At 32.1% G+C, this 26,850-nt stretch overlaps 1 protein-coding gene across 5 annotated transcripts; it reads right to left on the bottom strand.

Moving 5' to 3' along the window:
• Positions 1 to 3,744: 3,744 nt before the first annotated feature.
• Positions 3,745 to 26,848, bottom strand: LOC111316596 (MADS-box protein AGL42-like). 5 transcript variants are annotated; one of them, XM_089765765.1, is made up of 8 exons: positions 26,023 to 26,828; positions 25,745 to 25,932; positions 7,217 to 7,298; positions 4,997 to 5,058; positions 4,797 to 4,896; positions 4,532 to 4,573; positions 4,397 to 4,438; positions 3,745 to 4,191 (listed from the first exon to the last, which is right to left on the bottom strand). In XM_089765765.1, exons 2-8 carry the CDS (start codon positions 25,924 to 25,926, stop codon positions 4,072 to 4,074), a joined length of 630 nt encoding a protein of 209 aa, XP_089621891.1. In that variant the 5' UTR covers positions 25,927 to 25,932; positions 26,023 to 26,828; the 3' UTR covers positions 3,745 to 4,071. The 5 variants fall into 5 exon arrangements, with proteins under 5 accessions (XP_089621891.1, XP_089621892.1, XP_089621890.1 ...); XM_089765766.1 differs by having other exon boundaries at positions 25,745 to 25,929; positions 26,248 to 26,828; XM_089765764.1 differs by having other exon boundaries at positions 25,745 to 25,929; positions 26,023 to 26,825.
• Between the last annotated feature and the right edge of the window lie 2 nt (positions 26,849 to 26,850).

Here is a 26,850-nt window from a genome sequence, read left to right as displayed (position 1 = left end):
TATCTATAGGCTAGACATTCTTAAGGTTCACTATATGAGGTTTGAGGTTAAAGTCTAAAGGTTCCCAAATTGCTTCTTACATCATTGTCCATCACAGACTAGTAAAGCACCCTAATCCTCACCCATTACAGGCTATAAGCAAAAAATATTCAATTTGAGTGGGAGTATTTCGATAGCCACTGCGAAGGTATTAGACCTCACGAAAGCAATAGGTACTTTACTCCTTTCTAGAGGGACGAAGTTCGAGTATAGAGCTCATGTTATGCATATACATATGAATGACATAATTAATAAAGTAAATAAACATGAATGAATAAATAAAATATATACAAAAAGGTTCAATTTTATTAGGCTTTTGGATAACACAAATTTATTTGCTGGCCTGACTCTCAGATATTCCCAGCAGAGTCGCCAAACTGTCATAACGTCTAGATCCGGGGATCCATCGCTAGACATTGACTTGAAGGAGTCGCCACCAATCTTTTTTATCTAGGTGCGATTGGCCACTTAAGGAATCTATCATTTTCAGGGAACACCTGAGTTTAAGGGTCTTTAAAAGAATAGGTTCAGGTCTACTAACCAAAACAGGATTCAGGAGTTCGATTACGTGTGAGGAAGGTTATAGCACCCTCACAACGCCCATTGAAAATATGGTACCAGCTTAATTTTGTGTTATCCAATAAGCCTTAAAAATTTACCAAGTAATTAATTATTGAAAATTATTCTTAATTGACTCTAATACTGTCAGCAGAAAATTGAAAAGATTCTCTCACCTCAAGAGTATGCAAAGAAACTACCGTTTCACTTGCAGATGCTCCATCGTTGGATTATTTAACATTAAAGAAACTTCAAGAAAATAAAAAGGAAAAAGAAAAATAAATGATTACTTTAGATATAAACTCTTTTCTCTTCAAAAATTCATTGCTTTTGTACAAGGAAAATTGATACTTTCAACTTTTTCTCAAAAATATTTTTTAGAAAAAAACTAACTTTCAAGGAAAATTGATACTTTTAACTTTTCCTTAAAAATATTTTTTGAAGACTTATTCTCAAGGAAAATTGATACTTTCAACTTTTCCTCAAAAATATTTTTGTTGGAATTTTATTTAAAGAGAAAAAATAAAAAATAAAAATAAAAATAGAATAAAATAAAATAAAAAATACTAAATAATTCTAAATTTAGTCAATAAATAATAATAATAAATAAATAAATAAAATAAAAAATTTTGGGAACAGCTCGGCTCGGTTAGGCTTGAGGAAGAAAAACGGCTCGGAGACGCGGCTCGGGAGTACGCGACTGGCTCGGCTCGGCTTCGCACTCGGATTACACGCGGGTTGACGCTCGGGTCAGGTCACCCGATTTCAAAACGCGTGGATCCTCTGGAAATAGTAACGCCAAAACGACGTCATTTTCAGTCAATATAAAAGGCTAATTTCTCTGTTTTTCAGCAGATCGATCCTTCTCTCTCTCTCTCTTCCTTTCTTTTCCTCTCATCTCTCTCTAAACAGACGAAGAACTCCAGTTGAATTTCATCAGATTTTGAAAATTTTCATCGGAATCTGGGTTTTTCGTCGAAAGTTCACCGAAAAGCTGGTTGGTTTCTGGAAATAGTCGTCGAAAACTGGGTAGCTAGTCGAAAAATTCAAACTTGACCGAAAAAGTCACCAAAAATTTTAATCGGAATCTAAAAATTTTTCAAAAATTTTCAGAAAAAAAATTCGCCAAAATTTCTAAAAATTCTTGAAATTGTTTCTGACCCTTTTGGACGCATTTTTCTTTCTCTTTTCGCTCTCTCTCAGTCAATGTCTGCTTTGCTGTGTCCTAGTCTCTGTGATTCGTGGATCTATTTATAGGGATTGATCAGAAGAGTTTCTGATTAATCCCAACTCCTCATTGGATTGGGATTTAATCCTTGAATCCAATATGAACTTTGATTGAATCTCAAATTCACGTGAAATTTCAAATTTCCATCCCAATCTCAGTCGAATAAAAAGAAAAAGAAAATCAAATCAAATAAAAAATGTTAATAGATAATAAAAAAAAATTAGATAAATAAAAATATTAATAGATAAATAATAATAATAATAATAATAATAATAATAGATAAATAATAATATATAAATAGATAAATAATAATAAATACATATATATTAACAGATAAATAATAAAAAATATATATTAATAAATAATAATAATAAATAAATAATAAATACATAAGATACAAAATAAAATAAAATAAAATAAATAAAAATATAAAACACAAAAATAAAATGGGTCTACCCATTTAAATCAAATCAAATTGATCCGAATTTGGACCAAATTGATTTTCTATATCACTAACTATGAAATCTAAATTGAATATGTCAGAAAAAGAGATGGGGAGGAGCTGCTGCCCACTGAGTGCTGGGTGCTGATTTCAAATTAAAATACAATATCAAAAATATTCTGTGCGATCACCGTTGATGAGTGCATGGCATATGCTTCAGATTAGATCAGTTTACCATATTATTAAATTATATATTATTATTATTATTATATTTGCAAAATTGGACAAACATCTTCAGTCATTAGAGGCATCATCGTACATATTATAAAATACACTATTTAACAATTTACCAAACCCTTTCTTCATATCTCTTTGGTATTATTTCTCTGCTTTTGGTTTGTCTGTTTCTGTTGCATGTTTAGTGTTTTGTTCTCCGTTTTCTGAAACAAAATGTGACAATGAGGGGAAGGCTGAGGAGAGACAGAGGGATGGGGTGTTGTGGGGTTGTGGCTCAAATCGCAGCCTGGCTGAGGCAGCCTACACATGTCTCGATACTACATATATATATATATATATATATATATATATATATGTAAACAAGTAAACTTGGCGCGGATGATGGAACTTGGAACCTAAAGCTATTATTGAAGGTTAGAAAACGAAAAAAGATTAAAAAAAAAAACGTAGAGGATCCAGTGCGGAAGCTGGAAAGCCCCATTCTCTTATACGCCTAATAAAATATGCAAACAATCATTTACTCTACCTGAGAATTGAGATAGAGATAGAGAGAAAGAGAGAAGGCGAGAAAGAGTTTCTTTTTAACTCACAACTTAGTTGTATTGCTAATATATGTTGAATAACAATGGCTCAAAGGACGTTAAAAGTGACAATTGTACGGAATCGCCTCATTTAGTAGCCCACAAAAGTGAGGATTACAAACATTTGGATTGAACTTGACTGGTGGACATTTAATTGAAACAAATATGCCCAACTAAATATTGCTACTCATTTTCTCTTTTGGGTTGTGTTTTAATTTTGTATGCTTTGGTTGGGTGGATGATAGGCCTGAAACAGTTACTGACCCCTCAACAAATCGGCTTGCCTCAATTGCTCAAGCTCGTGCTTTCCAAGCTAACTTGCCTGTGGGCCCATAACAGATCTCTTCCTAAAGCAAACAAGAAGCCCTCTGTAACTTTTTGAATAACCTAAAACGTTGTCTTTTTCATTATTTTTTTGTTTTTTTATACGTAAGAGATATATGGAGAAAAAAAAATTTTCGGATGCTAAAATTCAAATCCCAAATTTACTTAATGTCATTTTAAAAATAAATTATATGAATCAATTAGATTAAACTAAGCTATTCTTTACTTGTCAAATGGGCTAGAAATTCAGTCTGGTTTTTAAGCTTTGTTCCATTAGTTCATACATCCAAATAACGTTACCTTTGGTTGGTACGAATGTACAAAAAGAAAAAGCCTACAAACAACTAAAATTTCCCCTTACCTTTTATTTCCCCACTTTTCAGCATATCATCCAAGGTGGATGATACAATGGAATTCAAAGTTCCATGAAAACTAGTAAATCGCGATCCTTAAAACTATATATACTAAGAAGTTACAACAGGATAAAAAATAACTACTGATTAGGAATACATGTAATAATGGAGACTAACTGGGACGGTCGGGAAATTTCACACAGCATTATTCCTGGTACGAAAACGATTTCAACAGCGCAATTATCGAAGGGTTGAAACTAATTGATGAGATGGCCACGAATATTATTTCCATGTCCAAAGACCAGCCTGCTAGGAGCAGCGGTTTTCTGGCAGTCCGATGAACAGTTCTGTCTCCACCAAAGAGCTCTGGCTACTATAAGTTGCAGTTTCTTTCTGTTGAGTTGATGGCTGCCATCGCTCCCCACGACTCTAAAAAGTTCAGGGTGAAGAATTAATATCAACTACCATTATCCAGGAAACTTGAAACATGGCCAGCAATTCCCATTCACTCTTTCATCATTCAAAATAAATGTTAGTTTTGGATCATAAGCTCAATTAATCAAAAGAACATGAAGGTCATGAATCATTCCAGACAGTAAATAAGAGGGTATGAAATTTTGGAATGAAGGATTACCTTTGCAGATAACTTTGCATTCTCTTCTCGTAGAAATCTCTCCTGAATCGAGATGAACATAGGAAACTATTATCAAATGACACTTAATCTCCTAATGGACAAGTCAACTGTTGCACACTTGATTAGCCATCATACCTTTGCTTTTAGTTGCTCTATCTGCTCCATGAATAAATGATCCTGGAACATACAGACGTAACAAAATTCATTGCATTCGCTTAGGTTTGGTATGATTGATATTTATACTTTTTTTTTGTAAAATACGAATAAAAAAGTAAAAAATACATGATTATAAATCAAAAGATAAATAACAAAAGCATCAATCAAATGAAACTATACATTCTCATATTTTGTTGCTGAGACATGACATGAAAAAGGGCAGTTCAATTTGCTGCTTACAAACCTTTCTTGCTCTGATGTTTCTTAAGCTTCGTTCTAGCTGACTTTCAACCTCTTGAAGTTCCTCGACAGAGCACGAACCCAGACCTTGACCCAAGAGCTTCCTGAGACACCAAAATATCAAAGTTCAGACGGACCTCATACTTGGAAGAACGTGCTAAGTAAAATACATGTCTGGAAGAAGCATCAAGCTGTATCTAATACCTTTGAGAAGCTTCAATAAGCTCAATCTTCCTGACCATGTTTGCTGCTTCAAGCTCCGGTTGCTGCATCTCAAATCGCATAAGCAAATCAGAAGGTACATATGCGCTGTTGAAGAACGCAATGAAGTTCATAGAGCAGTAAAAATTATGCTAAATCATTATTCAATTCCCAAGAAACGCAGTTGCCATGTTATCATAGCTCTGAAGCTAAATGATTATTAGATCTGTTTGAACAAATTGTAAAAGTAGCACCCAGTATATGATAACCATTTAAAATCATCTAAAAATCTTATAATGAACTCAGGAAAGTATCATTCTCAAGTAACAGGTAGAAGTATGTCCTATTTATGTTTTCCACTAGGAAATAGTTGCTAACTTCAGCGTATTAGCAATGATTTCTAATTCTATGAAATGTTAATTAATTTTGTATACCAAAAATTTGAGAAAATATATAAATTGGTATTAAAAAAATAAAATGTAAAATTTGCACCATGAATTTTCGAATAATGTATAATTTTAATTTACATTCTAATATTATTAACTTAGTCTTTTTAGTATCTAATTAGTATAATTTTGTTATAGTCTTTTTAGTATCTAATCAATATAATTTCGTTATATGCATGTTGTTTGTTAAATAAAAATATTAAATATTTTATATAAACTAAAACACTTTATATGAATGTCACGTGATAAAAAATTAATAGATCAGTCCTAAACATTTTTTATGGTTCAGATAAAAAATATTTTTTTAATTTATATTGAAAAAATATTGATAGTTTGTGTACTAAACACATAATTTAATAATATTTGTCAAATATCACTTTATAAGCTGGTATAATTAGCAAGATTAGAATTTAGGTTAATATGGTACATAATTTAAAAGTTTAAGGTGCAAATTATATATTATTTGAAAGTTCAAGGTACAAATTATAAAATTCATTTCTTTAAATACCAATTTATATATTTTTTAAAGTTTAAATATCAAAAGTGTAATTAACACTTAATGAAAGCATTGAAAGGCTTGAACCTTATATCCATACTCAAGGGAGTTTCTTGAATGAGCAGTAAGGATAATTTTAGCTAGCAATATCTTATGAAACATGAACATAGTTGTCCTAAGTACCACATCAGAATTTAGGATTTCCATCACTGTATTTACAAATGTACCATAAATGAAGCATGCAAAGTTTGATGAGTAACAAGAAAATTAACTTAAATAAAGTCTTTCATAGGTAACTTTTAGATTGTGCTGTTTCAAATCTTAGTTTTATATATATATATATATATATATAAACTTTCATGGAAGATAAAGTTTGTTGGAGAGAGAGAGAGAGAGAAATGAAGTCATAAGAATGAAGTGTATGTTGTTGCATGCAATTACAAGCATAACTTTTGTTTTTCCTTTTTGTTCATGACTTTTTATAGCAATTCATCATTTCAAAAACCAATTCACTTCAATATTTTCCTTTGTAGAACATATTCTACTCTTTCCACCTAATACTAAAGAGTAATTAATTTTATTCTTCATCATGATGATTTCTTATTTGTTGTATGCATAGTTTCTCTATTCCCAGTCTTTAGGACAAGATTTATAAATGCTTCCCCCATGGGCCAATTATGTAACCTTAACTCTATAAATTTGATCGTCACCTTTTTCATTTGACTAAAGCACCGTTCAAAAATGTTCAAGAGACAGTGAAAAGAGCTATGGAAACTCCAACATAGAACTAGAAAGCATTTTCAAACTTTCATGATGATGAGCTTTTATAAGTTAAGCCTTACATGTTTTCTAGGTTACAAGACAGTGGCAAAACAAATAATATAAAATTGGACAATGATACTTTCACTCTCAAAATTCACTTTCCTTTTTCATTTATTCCTGCATTTCTAACCACTCTTCAAAAAACTCATTCTGCAATGACTTGCAATGAAGATGCAACAGAAAGTTCTTAGAGTAAACTAGCATGAGCCTATAAAATTTCAGTGAATATAATGCCTCACCTGTTTTGAACTGTGAGAAGTACTTTGTGGTTTAAAGTTTAAACAATGAGATAGAAAAACCAATTGCAGGTAGTTGGCAATACTTTAACCTAATCTTTGTTACCAAGAAATTGTCTTTAAAACATAAAGGAAACTTACAAATAAGCATGTGTTAGTTAAGAACTGTCTTTGGCTTAAAAAATTCATAAACATTTGAACAATCAAAAGATTGAGGTCTAACCTGAGTGTATCGTTCCATTTCAGGCTTGTCAGTTTTCACTCCTTTGGCATACTTATGGTATCGTTCTATCGTCTTTTGCATGCTGATGCATCCAAAACACAAAATGAAATCAGTCCACGTTATCTATTTGTAAGGAATACAAATGATGAAAAAGCCACTAGCATAATTCAATTGTTCTTTCATGGGAATATAGAGGAAACATTTCTAGGTTTGACAAATAAGACAAGTAATTTTCAACCTACAATACACACACACATAGAGAGAGAGAGAGAAATTGTTATAAAACCATGTGGAGATTAAATTCTTAATAAGTATTTTCAGTAGAATGAGCAAAGTGTACAAAGTGTGCACCATATCTACCGATGGACCAGTGGACATCATGCAATTACAGTCCTATCAGCGCACGTTGCTGGTTTCACGCAACATTTTTTTCATGGTGTGTGCAGTATGCTCTCATGACTTGACCCTAGTGTCTTATGCTTATTAACCCAAGGCTTTTACCTTCATATCTACCATTTCCAAATGAAAGGCCTTTCGATCTTAATTAACTGTATTCTAGTTATTAATGGGACTCCAAATGCCACATAATGCGAAATTTAATCTAGTGCTTTCTCAATAAATAAGCAGAATCATCGTATGTCTTGAATATTAGTATCTTTTCTTATTTCCTATATAAATTGAGAAAATGAAAGTTCAGATTGTGCATGAGAAACATGGAAATTCATCTATTCATAGGGGAAAAATGCATGTCTTGCTGCTATATTACATACTATATATTTCCTGTAAAATGAAATTTGTCAGATTCAGTAACAAGAAGCCTGTATAAATGAAAAATAGGATTTAAGATTGTGAATACATCCAAACAACAATCACCACTTAACTAAGATTATGCTTGTGTCAAGATGTTTACAAATGGATGGAGGTACCAGATTGATTGCTGGCTTCAGTGGAATCATCATATCTGTTGGATATAGTAATGTTTTTTCTTACTTGGTATATGTTATGCATTGAGAAAATGATAATTAAAATTGAGCGTGTGAAACATTAATATTCATCTATGCAGCACATGAAGAAAACAGCTTCGCTTTCTGCTACCCTATATATTCAAAGTGAAAGGAACATTAGAAGATTCAGTAACTTTAAGCCTCTATAAAGGACCAAAGAAGAAATTAGGATTGCAAGTATATCCAAACAACAATGAACAAAAAGAGACTTTCTAAGCAGATTGCTTGACTGGACATGTACATCGTTTGTCAAAAGTAGGTTCCAAATTTAATAGAGGGTTTCTACGAATGCACTGATTCTAAACAACAACTATGAATTCATCTTGGAAACTAGGAAATTGCATTTTGCATTTACTAGATGCAACATTTGTGCAATATTTGTCACAAATACCAAGGTGTCGATTCTATTGATATAGGGTTTTCTCACATCTCATTCATTTAAATTGTCCATAGATGCCACAGACGTCTTGTAGCTTAATTTGTTCTACCATGTATATATATATATATATATATATATATATATATATATATATATATATAGAGAGAGAGAGAGAGAGAGAGAGAGAGAAACTGTCTATTTGGGTACTATATCCTAGCTAAAAGCAAGCAAAGCCTCTTCATAAAAAGTGCCCAATGGTGGATTTAAGATTTTATTTGAAAGTGGTAAAGGTTAATATCATAAATAACCTTTAAATTATATTAAAATGTATAATGTGGAACCTGAATTTTAAAAAATCTATAATATGATACTTAAACTATAAATCTATTAACTAATGCAGTATACACTCCTAACATTATTAGCTTCAAATAATGATATATGATGGACAAACGACCTTTTATGTACCACATTAGTTAATAGATTCATAGTTCATATACCACATTTGATGCTAGAAATTGATGTTTGAGATGTGGAGATTAATTGCAAACAGAAAAACTCACAAAGAAGACAACTCATAAGAATTTGAATAATGACAGAATATGATTATTAGATTAAAAGGATAAAGTTCACCAAGACCAAAAACTAAAAGATATAGAAACACCATTTTAAGAATGTTAATCGAGGATACAGAATAATAAAAGTTCACCACTCTCGAAAATCCACCTAAGGGATATATAACTTGAAGAACAATCTGAAAGATTACTTAAGGATAAAGAAAACTCTATTTTGCCTTTTACCAAAGAATAATAGAAAATATATAGGCTAGGAACATCCCTCAAAGCATGGAAACTTTCAGATTGTATTGCTAGAATCGTGTTTAAAATCAAGGGATTTGCATGTGAACTCATTTACTCCTGCAGATTATATAATAATGAATCTGACCGTAATCTCATCCATATTCATGCTCTTCTTCTCTAGCTAGTGTGAACACAATCTTCCTATTTTAGCCCTTATTTCTACATTTATTTAGTGAATTTGGATCAAAGATAGGCCCATCTTACTTTGGATAAGTTTGTCTTAGTTTTAACCCAAGTTGTATGATGTGTAACCACTCTAGTGTCTATCTCCTTTAGTTGGAAATGACTTGTCTTCAAGTCTAAAATAGTATTCTTGCCATGGTAGGGTGAAAAATCAGCAACATTAAAGGCAAAAGATACTCCATAAGTGTCGAAAAACTTTATCTTGTAGGCATTCTCCCCAATACGTTGAAAAATTTTAAATGGATCATTTACTTTAGGTTGTAATTTGCCAAACTTCTTTGGAGAAAATCTCTCTTTCCACAAGTTAATCCACACCAAATCATGTTCTTTAAACATCACATGTCTTCGATGCATGATTATTGTCTTTTTATATTTCTCATTTTTTTGTAAAATTCTATTCTGAACCTGTTCATGAAATATTTTGATACTCTTGACTCTTTCTTCTACATCTCCATCAAAATGTTAATTAGTATAAAGTTGAATTAAAACTAAAGGACAGATTGCATTCTTACCAAAAATAATTTCAAAAAGGCTGCAAACAATGGTTTGACTTGCTAAATGGTTGTAGGTAAATTCCACTTGTAGTAAAATAAGTTCTCATTGTTTTAGTTTCTTTCCTGCATAACTTTTCAAGAAAATTTTTACCTTGTTAGGTAGAATAGCTATTGGTTTAAGGTCTATGCAGTGCTGAATGTCCTCCATTGGTGATAAACCAGCTGATAACTCTTCTTAAACAACATCTTGAAATTCTGCCAATAATGGTTGTATCACTACAAGGGGCTCTACACTATCTTTATTCTCCTCAGTCAATACTAGTGCATACATAATATCGCCCATCTTAATTTTTTTTTGTAACTGACCCTGGTAAACAAGCTGCTTTCTTCTCTTTTGGTTGGTTTTGACATCACCATGGACTTGGTAGGGCCTAGGATGATTTTGCATCCATCCTTCACAAATGTGTAAGTGTTGCGATAACCATCATAAATAACCTTCCTATCATAATGTCAAAATCTTTCAAGCAGTAAATGACAAGCTTCCATTAGAGCTACATCACACTACACTTCACCCTTGTATTGCTTTCTCATAGAAAAAAGAACCAAACACCTCTTGATAATCTTGATTTTATTCTTTTTCTACAGCTAAGATAGCTTATATGGTTAGGGGTGATCCACTATCTTGATTTCTTCACCATAAAGGTAGAAACAACATTTTTAAAACTTTCACTATCAATTATAACATCACATACCTTCTAATGGGAAATACAACGAGAATGAAACATGTTTTTATGCAACTAATCTTCTTCCTTAGTAGGTGTCATACTCAAGCTACATTGTATGACTAAGGATGCTCCATAATCGTCATAGATTACCTCTTCCTCTTTTTCAAGGTTTTGATCTTTTTCAACTAGCTTATCTTCATTTTCCTTTAAGTATTCCTCTACTAGAGCCACAATCTTCTTGTTCGGGCATTTTAAGGTAATGTGTTCAAGCCCTTGACATTTAAAACACCTTTTGGTTTGTTTAGTAGACTGAGGCTTGCCTTTTCGGGACCCAAATCTCAAGTTGCTACCATGGGCATCCTTTTGTTATCTCTCCACCTTATGGCCAAGCTTGTATACATCATTGATAGTCCAATAGGGTTTTAGTTGCACTACATTAGCTATCTCAACCTTCAATCTTCCAAGACTCTGGATAATAGTCTACTCCTCCTATTCCACCAATTCGTATTTTAACATAAAGTGGTTAAACTTAATCGTATACTTCTCCACTGAGAGATCTTTTTGCTTCCAGTTATAGAGCCTAAGAAAGACGTCTTGCCAAAAGTTGTCTACGAGATACTTTCTCTTCAACTCTCTTTTCATCTTCTCCTAAGTTGTAATTTTTTTCCTTCTTTCTTTTTCCCTTTGCTTTTTCAAATTTTTCCACCACAAGGATGCATACTTTCTGAGTTTTGGTAACTAGCTTCACCTTGAGATGTCTAGAGGTATCATGGTATTCAAATATATGTTCCACTATGTATAGCCAATCTAAGAATTTTTTAGGTTGCATCTTCTCCTCAAACTCAAGAAACTCTATATTCGGATTGAATATGCTAGGTTGAATTTGGTTTCTCCGTAAATAGTCTCTGACTTGTCGTGGATGAGATAGAGTGCTAGCATCAGAATCACTGTTGTTTCCATGTTATAGATTGGTTTATCATTCATCTTCTTTGTTTCTCATTCGTTGTCTCCTTATCTCCTATTTCTCTTTTTGTATATGCAACTGATGTTGTAGTTGAAGGATTTGTTACCGCATCTCCTCTATGAAGGCATCCCTTGGGTCAATATTGGTAGTTGCTAAAAAATATATTGGCTAGAAACATCCCTCTAAGCATGAAAATTTTTAGATTGCATTGCTAGAATCGTGCCTAAAATCAAGGGATTTACATGTGAACTCATTTACTCTTGCAGATTACATAATAATGAACCTGACCAGAATCTCGTTCATATTCATGTTCTTTTCTAACTAGTGTGAACACAATCTTCCTATTACAGCCCACCTTATTTCTACATTTATTTAGTAGATTTGGACCAAAGATAGGCCTATCTTATTTTTGGATAAGTCTGCCTTAATCTCAGCCTAAGTTTTATGATGTGCAAAAACTCCAGTGTCAACATTAGAGTTTTTAAAGTTTAGGTATCATATTAAACATTTCACTATAATTTAAAAATCATTCATAACATTAACCCTAATATATATTAAAAACTGCCAATGTATTTATCAATTTTATAACAAAAAGAATGCCCAGGGGAATTTTTGGAGGTGTCGGGGAAATTTTTTCTTTCAAATGTTTTTATTTTTCAATCTTTGAGGGTGTCTATAACACCATAGTTCAAAGAATGGATCCACATAGGAATACCAATGCCTAAATATATACATACATATATATATATATTACAATTAACTTTACCATTTTTTTTATATCATGATTTTGCATTTCCTTTGAGTATGATTGTCACTCAGCTCATATTGAAACTAAAAGCTGGTAGCATTATATCGATCAACTGATAATGGATAGAAAGTACTAGTTTATTGCTTGCAAACATCATCAAAAGCATGGATAGACTTAAAGAACAAACTCTAAATCTGATTATCATGACTAAATGTACTTTGTCACACAACAATTCTATTCTAAAACTGATTTTTTTAGAAGATAGCTTATCAATCAAATCATAGCTTAAAAAAGAAAACTATCATGTGACAAAACCATATGCTATTCAACTTAATTGCAATCAGATGTATTTTTGAAAGTCCCGTAACTTCTGCCCGCATAAAGATTTAAACTGTGATTACTATCAAATATAAGTATGAACCAAAAAGCCAACGCCAACAAATTAAAACCTAAGGGAGGAAGAAGAAATAGAAAAATAAAATGACGGGTAAAATTACTATCAAATGCAACTACTTCTAAGATATTTTCATCCACTTAAGCCAGTTTAAGGCCTTACTCTAACTAAGACTTACAAAAATTTATGTTAATTCTAGATTTATGTAATCATTATATCACTATTGATAATGTTGTGAGCGAGGGCAAACATCCAACCGGGCTAAGACATGTAAACAATAATACGTTTATAAAGCTCCAAATTCAATAATCTAGAGAATGTAATTTTGCAATAAGGACTTATGCACATGTAATGAGTTTGACTCCTTTTTCTTGCTTGGCCCAAATATTAAGTCATCTATAAGTAACTGCTACATGTGAGTGCAACTATAATAATTAAGAATACCCCAATACTTTCTCAATCACTTATTAATCAACTTAAAATAAGTTGAAATTTTCAAACCACACCTATTCAAGTTTCAGTACAAAGATCTATACACACACACACACACTAAAAATTACCCATTATTTAATTTTTAATTTTTTTTCAATTAAAACATTGAATCTTAAATAACAATGTATTAAAATTGCAAATAAGTTAAAAGATTGTTTCATATTTAAATGATGATATCATGAGTGAATAAAAGTCTTATAATTATTAATTATATCATTATGAATGAATGAAAAGCCAGAAGAATCAAAACATTCACACTGTTGAAAAGCCATGAGCCAAGGAAGGTGAGTGATTGTATTTATCGATAACCTACCGAATGCTGCTCATTGGAGATGGCTAAAAAGGATATGTGAAAGATTTTAAAAGTCGCATATGTTTTCATACCGTAAGAAAGAAGCAAAAGAGGGAAAATAATAAGCTTTGTTCGTTTCCCATTAATGGAGGAAGTAAGGAGGGCAGTTAAAAATCTGAATGGGGTATGGTTTTTGGATAAGAAAATAAGAGCTAATATTACGATGTTTAATCTGAAGGGATCATTCTAAAAAAAGTTAGAGAAGGTAAGTAGAGTAGGAGGAGAGAAGATAGACGTAAATGGAAGCAGTAGATGGAGAGGTAGACAACAAGGCATGATGGAGAACAATCATGTTGACATAGCTAATAGCAACGAGGAAGTAAGTGAAAGGAGAGGTGGGACACAAAGATCATAGCTACAAGCCCTGGTGGATGACAACAGTAAAGAAAAAACAATTTCAATGAGAAACTTCCATGCCCAAGAAGATTGAAGCGTAAAAGAATGTAGGGGTATAATTGATAATGAGACTCTACACTAGCTTGGTAGAAGTGTGATGGGTAGGTGTAGGAGGTATAGTGATGCTTAGGATTATTATTTTATAAGGTTTGAAGATAACATGCGATGTGAAGAGATGAAAGCTAAAGGGTGGGATGGATTGTCTAAATGGTTCATTGATATAGAAATGTGGTCAGAGAAAAAGGAAATAAAAAGAAATAGTACGCGGATAGGCTGTTATAAAGTGTACTTATTCATGCATGGAATGAAGAAACTTTTTAAATATTGCTAATTGATGGGCTGAGGTGGTGTGTATGGAAGAAAGTATGAGAAAGCTTCATTCTTTTATTAAAGGGCTAATTAAAATAATGATAAGAGGCTGTGACCAAAATCGAGAAAGTCGTTCAACTAAAGGCGGGAGAAAAAGTTTACCTTGTAAGAATATCTAAAGTTGATCAAGAGTTTGAAGGAAAAAATGATGGACAAAAGGTTTAAGAACAAGAATTTTACAGAAAATTGATCACCGGCGATAAAGGTATGGACAGGGAAAGGGAGGATGGTGAAGAGGTGAGCTTATCAAGTAATCAAAAAAGGTACATTCACAAAGGGGACAAACTGTTTCATTTACCCCGTTCCTTGAAAGAATGCTTTGAAACTAGGGATAGCTTTAAAGAGAGACCTAAACATAAAAAAAAAAAAGTGAAAAACATGTCAAAGTTTGTTTGTGAGTCTTTAGGCTCGAGTATAGAGGGTGACCAATTACAACCAATGGGGGAAAATATGTATATAGGAGCTATGGGCAAGCAAACAGAAAAAGTAGGAGAGAAAACTGATAGAAGAGTTGATTAGTTGGAAAAAGGGCTTGTTGGACCAAGAAATAAAGGCATGGTGAAAAGTATTAAAAATATGAGCCTAGGCTAATATGTAAGAAAGGCAGGTATGTTTTAGAAAGAAAGAAGACCTATTTCATTTAGAGTTAAAGAAATAGTAGATATGGGCCAAAAAAAGATAAACCAAGCTCAGACTAATGATAAAGAAGATGAAAACTCATCCAAAGTAGAAGAAATAGAAGATAAAGAGGGAAAGTCAAAAGAAGAAGGAAAACACAAGAGAGAAAAGAAATGAAAATTGTATAAGGAAATAAAAGAGAGGCTGCTAGGAAGGGTGGGCAAAAAAGGGAAAAAAATGCAAAGAATAATATAATAGTGGTAAAAAAGGACAAAACGACAAAAGAGTAGATCGAATTACGAATGTGTCACTATAAAATAGGGACTTTAGGAATCGAAATAGGTTTTAGCCAAAGAAGGGGAAGAAGATGAATGTTTGAAGGAAATGGAAATAACTTGGAATGTGGCGAAACATGTGGGGATTATAATAAAAGGCAATTAAGAAATGGTTATCAAAAAGCTGCATATTCTAGAAAGTATGGGATGCTAGATTTGTTTACTTTAATTGAGGATTTAGAAATATCAAAAGAAAGGGTAAGAAGGTTATCATGGCGAATTTAGAGTAGAATATGAGAACAATTACTTAGAATATTCAACGATTATGTGAGGGACTTGAAAAGGCATACTATTAGGAGAATAATTAATGAGACAAATGTAAATATGGTGTTATTGCAAGAAATAAAATGGGTCAATTGTGAACAGGGGAACGTTGGGAAATTTTGGCCAATATCAATAATGTGGTATGGTACTATAGCAATGTAGAAAGGGGATCAAGGGTACTATTGGTCATATGTGATAAATAATTTTTCAAGGAAAAAATAATTATAGTACATAAGAATTTTATTTCGATAAAAAGGAGCTGGGTCCTTCACAAATTTGAATGTGTTCTAGTTAATATGTATGCCCCTAGTAATCAAAGAGAGAAGAAATTGTTGTGGAATGAATTAATGGCACTGAAAAATGAGATAAAAGGAAATTGGTGTGTTGCTAGAGATTTTAATACATTCAGAAACTCAGAGGAAATGGGAGATTGTGAAGTATATGGAATAGGAATTAAATATTTCAACGATCTTATTAATAAAAGAGAGCTTATGGATTTACCCTTAAATGGGAAGAAGTTCACATGGTACGAAACTAGATCTAAGACAAGCAGATTAGATAGGTTTTTAATGTCAACATAGTGGTTACTGGAGTTCGAGGAATTAAGTCAAAAGGGTCTTAAGAGGTCATTATCGAACCATTATCCTATACTTCCATCTTTCGAGAAGGTGGATTAGAGGCCCAAGCCATTCAAATTTTTAGACTATTGGTGGAACAACAACGAGTTCGAAAGTTAATTACTAAAAAGTCAATGTCTTATAGATTTGTGAGGACACTGGGATTTAAACTAAGGATGAAATTAGATAGATTGAAAGGTTTTATTAAAAGATGAAATAGAGAGAAGCTTAGGATAGTGGAGAACACAATAGCTACATTGGAAGAGAAACTGGAAGACCTTAGCAAGGTTGGGAATGATAAAAAATTAACTGATGATGAGATACAATCTAGAAAGGAGATTACCTAATTATTGTGGGAGGCACATAGAAATAAGGAATCAATTTGAATGCAAAAGTCCAGGGTAAAATGGATTAAAGAAAAGGATAAGAATACCCAATTCTTTCATAGTAAAGCTAAGGCTAGGGTTACAAGGAATCATATAAGGGGACTAGAAATAAATAGGGAATAGGTATCGGATCCAAGAATGGTGAAAGCTGCAGTGGTGGATTATTTTAAGAAGACTATTGAGAAGGAAGAATGGAGTAGGCCTATGGTCGAAGGTGTAAAATTGTGCAAACTAAGGCCGAATGAAGCAAAGCAATTAGAAGTCCTTTTCACAGAGGACGAATTAAGGCAAGCGGTGGAAAAGAGTGATGGATTGAAAGCACTAAGGTCGGATGATATAATATAAATTTTTTCAATAAGTCATGCAAACTACTCAAGGAAGAGATAATAGAATTCTTATCAGATTTCAACCATCAAAGTAAGATTGATAAAGGTTTGTATTCATCGTTTATTACATTAATCCTAAAAGTAGCCAGCCCATATACATTGAAAAAGTATAAGTCGATTAATTTAATGAACTCATCATATAAAATTTTGGCTAAAATTCTATCTAACAGATTGAAAGATGTGATAGATAAGGTGCTAAGTGATACACTGAGTGCATTTATAGGTGGAAGGTAAATAATTGATGGAATACTACTAGCAAATGAAGCGATTCATAGCATGAAACAGAAACTATGGAATAGAGTGGGAATTGTCTTGAAACTAGATTTCGAGAAGGCATTTGATTACCTCGATTGGAAATTTTTTATTAATGACAATGGAAATGATGGGATTTGATGCGAAATGGAAAGGGTGAATTAGGGAATGCATTTCTACAATGAGAGTTTTGGTACTAATAAATGGTTCACCAACAGTAGAGTTTTTCATTAAAAGAGGATTAAGGTAGGGGGATCCATTGTCTCCCTTCTTGTTCTTATTGGCAATAGAAGTGCTACACAAACTATTAAAGAAAGCAAAGAAGAAAAGGTTGTTTAAGGGCATCAAAGTGGCTGACTCTAGTTTGGGCATCTCACATCTTCGATTTGCAAATGATACCGTCATATTAAGAGAATACTGAGAAACTTTGAGATTGTGTCGGGATTGCAAATTAACTATTCTAAAATAGTTATGTATCCAATTGGTGTGAAAGAATTTGAGGCTTAAAAAGTAGCAAGTGCCTTACAGTGTGGTATAAGCTCTATTCCAATCCAGTACTTAGGAGTTGGTGGCTAATTTAAAAAGCATGCAGACATGGGAACCTCTAATAGAAAAAGAGAAAGCAAGGCTAGCATTATGGTAGAGAAAGTATCTATCTTTTGCAAGTAAAGTAACTCTAATTAAAATGGTCCTAAATTTTTTATCAATGTATTACTTGACTATTTTCAAGGCACCAAAGAGAGTAATAATAAAGCTAGATAAGCTACAAAGACAATTTTTATAGGAAAGACAAAATAAGGATAACAAAGGTAAAATGGATGAAAGGGTACAAACTAAGAAGATTAAGAGGTTTGAGGTATCAAATATGGTTAATAAAAATATAGCATTATTGGGAAAATAGTGGTAGAGATATGGAATTGAAAGAGAAACACTATAGAGAAGGCTATCAGAGAAGAAATATGGTAGAGGTGTTCCAAAATGAGAGCCAAATAAATATCTAAACAAGAAATCGTCATAGGTGTGGCAAAATATAATTAATCTAAGGAAGGAGGAAGAAGTAAATAACTTGATCAGTATTGGAGGATGCAGTTGGATTATGGGTGATGGGATGAATATTCTAATTGGGTTGGACCAATGGATAGGAGATAAACCACTGATAAATAGGTTTCCTAGATTGATTGTGTGGGAAAACATTTATTTACAGTTGATTATAATCTTGTAATCTGTATATTTATATTTGTATCCCTAGAATTAAGGACAAAAAATTAGGATAGACAATCCCTTAATTATAGGATCAGTTTTTAGGAAGAGATTTAGGTTTGATAATGCAAGAGACCAATTTAACCAGAGTTCATCTACCTATTTCCAAAATGAAGGAATTATCCATTAGTCATCTTATGTTAATACTCTACAGTAGAATGGAGTAGCAAAGAGGAAAAATAGTCATTTACTAACCACAACCTGAGCTTGATTTTTTCAAGCAAACATACCTAAATTCTATTGGAGGTAAGCTATTTTCACTGCCACACATATTATAAATAAGTTACCTTCAAGTGTTTTGGGATTGAAAACTCCCATGAAACTATCTTACAATTCTATCCCAACTTTAATACCACAAATAACCTCACACCTAAGATAATTGGTTGTACATCATTTGTTCATGTTCACAATCATAATAAGGGGAAGTTGGATCTTAGAACAATTAAGTTGATTTTTATAGGATATTCATCAACTCAGAAAGGGTATAAGTGTTATCATCCTCTAACCAAAAAATTCTATGTCTATAGATGTCACTTTTGAATAAAGTAAACCATTTTTCACTAAACCTTATCTTCAAGGGGAGACTTTATTCATGAAAGATAAGGATAAAAACTTCTTTTGCTTGATTTTTCCTATTCTTCAACAATTTTACCCATTAATCCTTCTGAGTCAAAACCTATTTCTTCTGAACTCAAGTCAAATACTGAATTTAAGTCTGAATCCATTCCAAACACAAAAGTTGTGATAAAGGATAATATTGTTCTTGATTCTATGAAAGAATTACAGGTGTACTCAAGAAAAAAAAGTTTCAGATCCTAAACCAGTGCTAGTCTAAGAACCTAATCCTAACTTTGAAAATGAGGTAACTACAATCTTTGACTCTATTTCTCAAAATAAGCATGAATCTTCTAAAACTATAATTAATGATTATGATCTACCTATTACCATTAGAAAAAGAATCAAAGAATATACTAAGCATCCACTATACCTAATCTCTAATTTTTTGTCATTTAAAAAATTCTTCCCATTAATTTTCTTGTGAGCCTAAACACTATTTCTATTCCAACAACATTATCCAAGGTATTATCCAAGGTATTATCAAATGAGAAATGAAAGGCTTAAAGAAAAATAGGACATGAGAACTGGTAGAGTTGCCTAAAGAAAAAAATTCAGTTGGGTATAAATGTGTTTTCACTCTAAAATACAAAACAAATGGTACTGTTGAAATGTATAAAGCCAAGTTAGTAGTTAAGGACTACACTCAAACTTATGGAGTAGATTATCAAGAAACTTTTGCTCTAGTTGCCAAGATGAATACAGTTAAGATTTTGTTATCATTAGCTGCAAATTACAATTGGTAGCTTCAATAATTTGATGTAAAGAATGTTTTTCTATAAGGTGATTTCGAAGAAGAAATATATATGAAGGTTTCTCCGGGATTTAGAGGTCATCTAAAAACAAACAAAGTATGCAAGCTGAAAAAGGCTTTATATGGCCTTAAACAGTCTCCTAAGGCTTGGTTTGGGAGATTTGCTAAAGTGATGCTAGCAATGAGATATAAGCAAAGTCAAGAAGATCACACATTATTTATTAATCACTCTAATTCAGGGAGAGTCACAGTTCTATTAGCGTATGTTGATGATATAATTATAACTAGAAATGATGAAAAAGATAGAGAATCTCTAAAATAGTATTTAGTTAAAAAATTTAAGATAAAAGAACTAGAGAGATTAAAGTACTTTTTAAGAATTAAAGTAACTCACTCACGGCGTGGTATTTTTATCTCTCAACAAAAATATATAACGGATCTTCTGAAGAAAATTAGAAAGCTCACATATAAACTTACAAATACCCCTATATATCCTAATCATAAACTTGGAGAAGCTAATGAAGATGCTGCTAAAGATAGAGAAATGTACCAAAGATTAGTTGAAAGACTCATTTATCTCTCATATATTAGACCTGATATAGCATATGCTGTGAGTGTGATAAGTCAATTTATGCATAGTCCTAAAAAAGTACATCTACAGGCTATCTACCATGTATTGCATTATTTGAAGGCTAATTCTGATACAGGTATCTTATTTAAAAGAAATTTAAGACTAGTTCTAGAGGCATATACAGATACTAATTATACAGGTTCAATAACTAATAGAAGATCAACCTCAAGCTATTGCACTTTTCTAGGTGATAATCTTGTTACTTGAAGGAGTAAAAAATAGAATGTGGTGTCAAGATCAAGTGATGAAACAGAGTTCAAAGCAATGGTTCAAGGAATTTGTGAACTATTATGGTTAAAGATTATCCTAGAAGACTTAAAGATCAAGTGAAATAGACCAATAAGACTCTACTATGATAACAACTTTGCATAAAGTATTGCACACAATCCTATGTAATATGACAAAACAAAACACATTGAAGTAGACCAACATTTTATAAAGGAAAAACTAGACAGCAGGTTGATTTGTACACCATGTATCTATTGAGGGTCAACTTGCAAATGTGTTAACTAAAGGTTTCAACAATGTAACATTTCAAGAAATTATTTTCAAGCTGGAAATGGAAAACACCTATTCACCAGCTTGAGGGAGAGCGTGAAAAAATACTTATTTACAACTGATTATAATCTTATAATATGTATATTTATATTTGTATCCCTAAAATTAAGGGCAAAAAATTAGGATAGACAATCCCTCAATTATAAGATTAGTTTTTAGGAAGATTTAGTTTTCTAGTTTACTCATTTGTTAGTTAGTTATAAACCTAAGGTACTTGTATAATTCTTTATGAGTAATTTTTTAATATACATTCAGTTTTACTCTTAATTTTTCACACAATTTTATTTCTTAGTTTTTTCACAATTTGCATTAGCACTAGAAAGAGAAAGAAAAATTAAGGATGTGGTAGATATAGAGATAAAAGAGTGGAAAGTTTTTTGGAGAAGGACACCATTTGAATGGGAAAAAAAGTTGTTGAAAAGCTTATTGGAAACAATAAAGGGAGAAGTACTAAGACCTAACATAGGTGATAAAATGGTGTAAGAAGCAGACTGAACAGAAAAGTTATTAGTGAAATAATTTGAGTCAAAGCTTGAAGGCCAACAAAACTCTAATGATCAACAAGAGTGATTCAATCCTATTTGAAAGTTCAAAATCACTTCAAAGGTATAAAATTTTCTTTGGCTTGCCATAATGAATTCTATTCCTTCTAAATGTTTTTTAAAAACTAGATGGATAAACTTAGGTGAAGAGTAATGTATATGTTAATGGTATGGGATGGTTATAGAGGATTGTGTACATGTTTTATTGTTGTGCCAATTCTCATGAGCTATTTGGGGTTCTGTTTTGAGGTGGTGGGGTTTGTATTGGGTGATAACAGAGGGGTGTAGAAATATGCTCAATCAGTATGTAAGAGGCCTCTTTGAGGGACTTATCAAAAAAATATGGCTAGCAGTTTGTGGGGCAACATTATGGTCAATTTGGTTTGTAAGAAATGAGACAATTTTTTAGAACAAAAGATGAGAAGTGGAGGAAATTATGTTTCTAATGAAACTAAGGACATTGTTTTGGATAAAGCTATGGGAGAAAAGTTATATAGAGGAATCAGAGTGGTGGATGAAACCTACAACACACTATACAAGTGAAAGGCAATTAAGGATTAGAGTGGGTGTATAATAGAAGTGCCCAAGAGGTAATGTATTAAAATTTAATGTTGATGGTGCGACAAAGGAGAAATTAAGCCCTGCAGGTTGTGGTGGTGTGCTTAAAGATGCATAAGGAAATATAAAAGGTTTGTTCTATGGTCCCTTAGGAATACAATATCCAATTTAGGTTGAGTTTTTGGTAATTAAAAGAGCACTGAAAGTTTTTTTCGATTCTCCATGGCATAACAAATAGGCGCTAATCATAGAGTTTGATTTTAAAATGGCGATTAACTTAGTGTTGAATAAGGAAGCTCGATCGTGGACACAATGGATAGAGATAGAAAAGATTGATCAACTAAGAAAAAAAGTAAGACAGGTGAACTTCGTGCATGTCTACAAAAAGGCTAATGAATTTGCAAATTTGTTGGCCAAAATGGGTATGGAATCATCAACACTATTTCTTGCTTGGTTGTGAGGTGATTCTAATCTATTCATTATATGTAGTAAGGAATAGGTGTTGTAATAGGAAAGTATTAATACCCTTGAATGGATAGAAGTAAATGAATGTACTTTTTAAACTAAATCAATAAAATGGTTGGTTGAGCAAGAAAAAAAAGTTTATGAAGTTATAAAAACAAAAATGAAAAGTAATATGTCAAAGACAAAATTAGGTATCCTCATCCCTTTCCTTTCTCATCGATCACCATCCACTCAATTTCTCTTTCCTTGTAAGTCCTTTTCTTTCTTTTTTCATCCAACCGACAATTTCTAGTGTATTTTACCCCTTCCTTCTCTTATCCAATTTTTCTCTTTTCTAACTTTTCTTTCTTTCCGTCCTCGCATAAATGTTTGAAAATTAAAAACAAAACAAAACAAACAGCACTGTTCATAAGATTTGAAAAATGTTAGCCATGTTTTCTTATTTATAGTAGAAGTTTTGTTATAGTTGCCCGACAATTAGACTTTGCTTGATACTTACTTTTTCTATCAAGCAAAGTCTAATGTTCTATAAGAACCCCGATAATTAGGCTATACTTGATAAAAAAAAATTTTAGATTTTATAATCACATTATAAAAATTGCTACTGTTATAGTTAGATTTTATAATCACATTCCTACTTTATGTTTAATGATTGATTTAATATGTTTTTCACCTTTACCTTTTTTTCATCCTTCCTATAAAAAGGAAAATCTTAAATTTCCTTTATCAATTAATTATTTTAAAACAACCCAAATAACTATTGTACTAGATTTCTAGTAGTTTTCACTTTACTTTTCCATTGCATTTTGGATGATTCAAAATATTAGAGAGTGATTACAGTTACAATCAACTAACCAAACTATAACCCTTTTCAAAGAAAATTTATTACAAAAAACTCCCAAATATTAATTTAGAGAAAAAGAAAGCAAAGAGCAAAATGAAGAAGCTAGGTAAATTAGAGAGGTTAATATAATTAAGTCATGTTTGGTATATAAGATTATGATAAGATATGATAGAATTAGATTAAATAATGTCATCCTATCTTATGTTTGATGTGTGCAATGATTAAGATAAGATAATTTATTTATTAGTCAAAATTATCTTTCCTCAAAATTTATATAATTTAAATTATTGATGTAATTTTTAAGAGTATAATTGGACATATAAGTTTAATCTCATGGATTAAAAATAATCCTCTCCACTTGGAGAGGATTGAATAACCCTATGCCAAGAGGATATTAATCCTCCTTGTAATCCCTATCCTTCTTTTTAGATACAAATCAAATATGATATAAGATGATTATTATCCTATCCTATCAATAATCCTATGCATCAAACATGACCTAAATGGCTAAATAATTCAAATAGCCCTTCTTGGAAAACATGTTAGGCTTTTAGCAAAAAATTAATGACCATGGCCTATAGCACTAAAATAGATAACAGAAATAGATTAGCAAAAATCACACTTTTCATTTTCATGAGTAGTATTTTGTACTATCAATTTCCTTCTAACAAAGTTTGATTATGGAAAACTCCAAAAATAATTTAAAGCAAAAGAAAGCAAAGAACACGATGGTGCAGGTGAACACCAGAAAAAATAACATCACGCATGCACTAAATGGAAAATCAATTGATATAGCCCTTCCAGTAAACATGTTAAACTTCAGAAGGAAAGACAATGGCCTAAAGCACAAGCAGACAATAAGAACAGATTAGCATAGATCATGCTATTCCCTTTCCCTTTTCATGCAACGTATTTTGTAGTTTTAAGTTCTCTATCATGTGAATTAGGTCTCTTGGAACAATTTATGGATGATTTGAAGCCCCCTTGAAAGGTAGAAATCCACTGATTCATCAATTCAACATATTCTAGGAACACATAAGTGAGATTCTTGATCCATCATCAAGTTAATTCATGTACTTCAAATTTACACCAATCATGAGAACTAATATTAAACAGGATATTAGATCCTTTCTTGCCCCAACAATTCATCTCAACCTTTAATTAGGCTAGATTAAAGAGTTGAAAGAAGTTAGTTCCACAAGCAAATTTGTAACAATTATAAAGAAATAGTCACATTCAAAAGTATTTTCCATTTTACTAAGATGCGATAAGATATTGGAAATCTAACGATTCAACCAGAACTATCAATGGCTGATTCCCAGCACCACTAGCTAGGCATGCAACTGGCTGCATTCACTATTCAAAAAGCTTTTGCAAAACCCTAAAAGACAATCATTAGAAGACGCCCTGTCATTCTTAGACAAGGATTGAAATAAAGCTAGTCAATAGAGTTTCAAGGGATGAGAAGATCTACTTCAAGTCTATTCAACATATTTAAGACAAATGATTTCTTAAAAGAAGAAAAGGGATGGAACTCAAAAATATTATAAACAAATAGTATAAACACATAAAAACAATATCGATTCCAAGGACTTGATATATGCTCTTTACTTGTATACATTTATTTTTGGTTTTTGCTTCTTCAAAAGTTAAGAAAACCCCTCTAAAAACCATCGGAAAAAAAAAAAAAAAAAAAGAAGAAGAAGATCAAACACCAAGAGTAAGATTGCACAATAAGGTGGTCAAAGGACAAAAAGTCCACCATAAATGTGCTAATCTGAGAAGATTTTTCACAGAATCTTTGCAGTTCAAACAATATAAAATTGAATTGGTGGGAAAGATATATGATTGAGACCAAAAGAGAAAGAGAGAGAGAGATCTGAGAAGAGACACGAATGAAACTCCTACATATCAAAGCAATTATAGCCCAACATCATCAGCACTAGGCCTCAACTAGTGCAACTACCCACACTTTGTTGCTAAAACACGGGTTCTTATAAACCACTTTAAACAAATTATCTTGAAAATCGACGTTATAGAAAAAAAAAAAAAAAAAAGAAAAGAAAAGACAAATGAAGGAACATACTCAGAACTTGAGAACTCATATAATCTTCCTTTCGGTGAAAAAATGATGGCAGCAACTTCAGCATCGCAGAGAACCGATAGTTCGTAAGCCTTCTTCAACAGACCGTTTCGACGCTTGGAGAAGGTCACTTGCCGGCTTGTTGCATTTTCAATTCGCTTCATCTGAACTTTCCCTCTCACCATCTCCTACTTTCACGATCAAAACTCGTACGTTTAAAAATACAGTAAAGATTTCCTGAAAACCCTAAAGCCAAAAGGAGCCAGAAACAATATACTCACCAAATTCAAGAAGAAAAATACTTCAAAACTTCTTTTAGTTAAAATATTCACTAGAAATTAAAACTTCAACCCAGAAACGTAAATGAAGAATATTGTCAAAATATGGAGGGATTGATAACAACCCAGTACTATATCAACAGCAGGAACAAAATATTTTGAGTTTTAAGGAAAACCCTGAAAGATTTTCCAATGAAATTCACAATTAAGAAAGTACTGTTAACATACAAAATTTTCCAGGGCAAAGACGAACAAGGGAAAGACGAAGAATTAATAATCAGAGCTGTGAAAATGACAAAAAATAAGTCAGAAACCCTAAAAAGATTCACAGAGCAAAAACGCTGGCCATCTTTCGATTGTTGATGTATCACTATCACTCTCTTTATACTCAAACCACAAACCCTACGTTTTGTTTTGACCTTATTCATTCATTTTTCTGTTCTCTTATTTCTCTCTCTCAGAGTGGAAAACAAAAGGCAATGATCAAAACAGATTCATCATTCAACCCCAAAATAAACGATAAAAAAATGTGATTAAAAAAGATTCAAAAGACTCTGAAGGGGGATTATCTTGTTTTGGTAAAATCAAGGAAGAAGAAAAGTAAAAGGAAAGTTAGAAAGGAGCAGACAGAATTTACTAAAACACTCCAAAGAACTGGTAAAAAAAGAAACTATAAGAAAATGGAATCGGACAACATCATCGTACAATGACGTGCTCCTTTGCTAATGGCGTCGCGACACCGCAGCACCGTACATCGACGAATGTGAGCAATCTGTCACGTGTCTCTCCTCGTATGGATAGTCAGCGAAATTTTGTACTACTCGTAACTTT

The sequence above is a fragment of the Durio zibethinus genome, chromosome 9 (genome assembly GCF_047325235.1).
Source record: "Durio zibethinus cultivar Kanyao isolate XHJ-2024 chromosome 9, ASM4732523v1, whole genome shotgun sequence".
Classification (NCBI taxonomy): Eukaryota; Viridiplantae; Streptophyta; class Magnoliopsida; order Malvales; family Malvaceae; genus Durio; species Durio zibethinus.
This window is presented reverse-complemented; position numbering and strand designations above follow the sequence as displayed.

Coding starts and splice junctions, on each gene's coding strand:
- LOC111316596 (XM_022918596.2), bottom strand. CDS start 25,926: ATGGTGAGAGGGAAAGTTCAGATGAAGCGAATTGAAAATGCAACAAGC. Junction 4,897..4,996: donor CTTATTGAAGCTTCTCAAAG/GTATTAGATACA, acceptor TTGGTGTCTCAG/GAAGCTCTTGGGTCAAGGTC. Junction 4,439..4,531: donor TAGAGCAACTAAAAGCAAAG/GTATGATGGCTA, acceptor ATCTCGATTCAG/GAGAGATTTCTACGAGAAGA.